This window comes from Mizuhopecten yessoensis, unplaced genomic scaffold, assembly GCF_002113885.1.
Source record: "Mizuhopecten yessoensis strain PY_sf001 unplaced genomic scaffold, ASM211388v2 scaffold712595, whole genome shotgun sequence".
NCBI lineage: Eukaryota > Metazoa > Mollusca > Bivalvia > Pectinida > Pectinidae > Mizuhopecten > Mizuhopecten yessoensis.
In genome coordinates this window covers 1-1,956 of record NW_018478201.1, presented here as the reverse complement: position 1 = coordinate 1,956, position 1,956 = coordinate 1, and the positions used below count along the sequence as shown (strand labels likewise).

The 1,956-nt window shown below is 39.1% G+C and overlaps 1 protein-coding gene across 1 annotated transcript; it reads left to right on the top strand.

Annotated features, from left to right (window-relative positions):
* Positions 1 to 45: 45 nt before the first annotated feature.
* Positions 46 to 1,762, top strand: LOC110440873 (transcription initiation factor TFIID subunit 3-like; the record flags this gene model as incomplete). Its single annotated transcript, XM_021483996.1, has 3 exons — positions 46 to 168; positions 627 to 1,169; positions 1,677 to 1,762. Coding segments are annotated over 3 exons (752 nt in total), but the record flags the coding sequence as incomplete, so codon positions are not given.
* Between the last annotated feature and the right edge of the window lie 194 nt (positions 1,763 to 1,956).

The following is a 1,956-nucleotide window of genomic DNA, read 5'->3' as shown; positions in this document are numbered from 1 at the left end:
ACATGTGTCCAACATTCTTGTTATACTTACACATGTGTCCAACAGGTGCTGCATAAGCCTCCTGTGGCCCGGACAGGAGAATCAAATGACCATGAGCGACCAGGGTCAAGGCTGGGATTTGTCGCGATGGCACCTGAGCAAGCATCAGATCAAACGACCAGCAAGAAGGTAATGTTTAAGATTGTAGTCTTACCTTTAATTATATCATATGTCATAAATTTTGTATAGGATGTCTGCAACATTTAAATGATGTCTTAGAGCGCTTTTGTGTTTGCTCTCAATGTATCTGTTTGTATTAATGGTGCACTATATTATATACTGTATGTATCTGTACGGTTATCCCATACATATTTATATCCAAATGTGTATTCCATGGCTGTATGTCTATGTTTCTTCCATGGATATATTCTATGTGTCTATATGGTGTGCTCCATGCATTCATATATCTATATATATATATAAACTTCTTAGTATGGTTACCTCAGTGGTGTCACTGCTGTTGTAATTGATGGTACAGTTCAGTGACATCATACCACTCTAATGAAATGAAAATTGAGAAAACATCACAATGATTTGATAAACTATGATTGTTGTTTCTTGGTACAAGCTGTTATGTTGTGCTTCAGGCTACTAGACGACCCCTCTCAGCACAATCCAAACGAACAGCAACTCCATCTAGTGGTGAAAAGAAGAAAGGTCACTCTGATCCAGCAGGGGATACCATAACCAATGTATCGTCACAGCAGGAGAATTCCCCTGAGGTCAAAGTCACAGGTTTCACTGATAGGGAGATAGAAATCCAAAATCTCATGAAGAAACATTTAACAAGACCTTTGTCTTCCATCTCTAATAATCTCCCCTCACCCAAGTCGCCAAAGTCACCAAAATCACCCAAATGTAAAATTCCGAAATCTCCCACTGTTGTGTCATCAGCTAGATCGGGGTCAAAACCTTCATCGGCAAGGTCAGAGTTGAAGGTAGGCTCGCCAAGGTCAAAGAAGGAGAAGACGATTGACGATATGATTGAGAAGCACCTGAAGCGTCCAGCGTCTGTGTTCACACCTGATGTTATGAATGAATCAATGGGTGATTCCTCGCCATCACCGCCGTCATCTCCAGTACCTGTTGTCAAGGAGACAGATTCATCAACACTACCACTACCAGGCACAGTAAGTTATTAATCCTGCTAGATTTCCTCGTATGTCCCTGTTAGACTAAGTAGGACTGTGTTATGATGGTACACGAGGGTAAAATCTCAAGGTCAGGACACCAGACCTTAGTTGCAAAAAGCTTGAATAGAGTTTTAAAATTATTAAAGAAAATTTCAAATATGAATACAGAACATCTGACACCGTTTCACTGCTACGTATTTGTTGGAACAGGTAAGATTGATGTGTTTTGAGGAATAATTTTGCTCAGAAAGCCTTTGTTTCTTACTGGCAACAATTTGAACTTTTCATCGACAAATGGTTCAAGATAACCAACCTTTAAGCAAGGGGGGCCAGTTATTCATGACATAAACGTTGGATGTAGGACAAAATACATGTGTGGTGAGGTTCAAACAAATACACAACACATATTCAGCTTAGTATGCTTCACACTAACACCTGTAACTTATAAGACAGGTGTATTGAGACTTCACATAACAAGTAATTTTGTTTCCTGTTTTTCCACAGAAGACCAGCAAAAGTGGTATCAATAGTGCTACATCACTACCAAGTCCAAAGTCCACCCTAGTTTCTGAGCTGTCTACTGCTGAAAGGTACTGAACATTTCTTACCTGTATTCGTATACAGGATAAACTGTCACAAATAAAACTTGGGGTTGTATACACTGACATACAGTATAAACTTACTAAGCTAACTAGATATTTACCTTAAGTTTGTATACAAGGATATCATCAATTGTAAATGTATTTTTAGCTAAGGCGTTAGCCGCCAGCTATTGGTATTACTT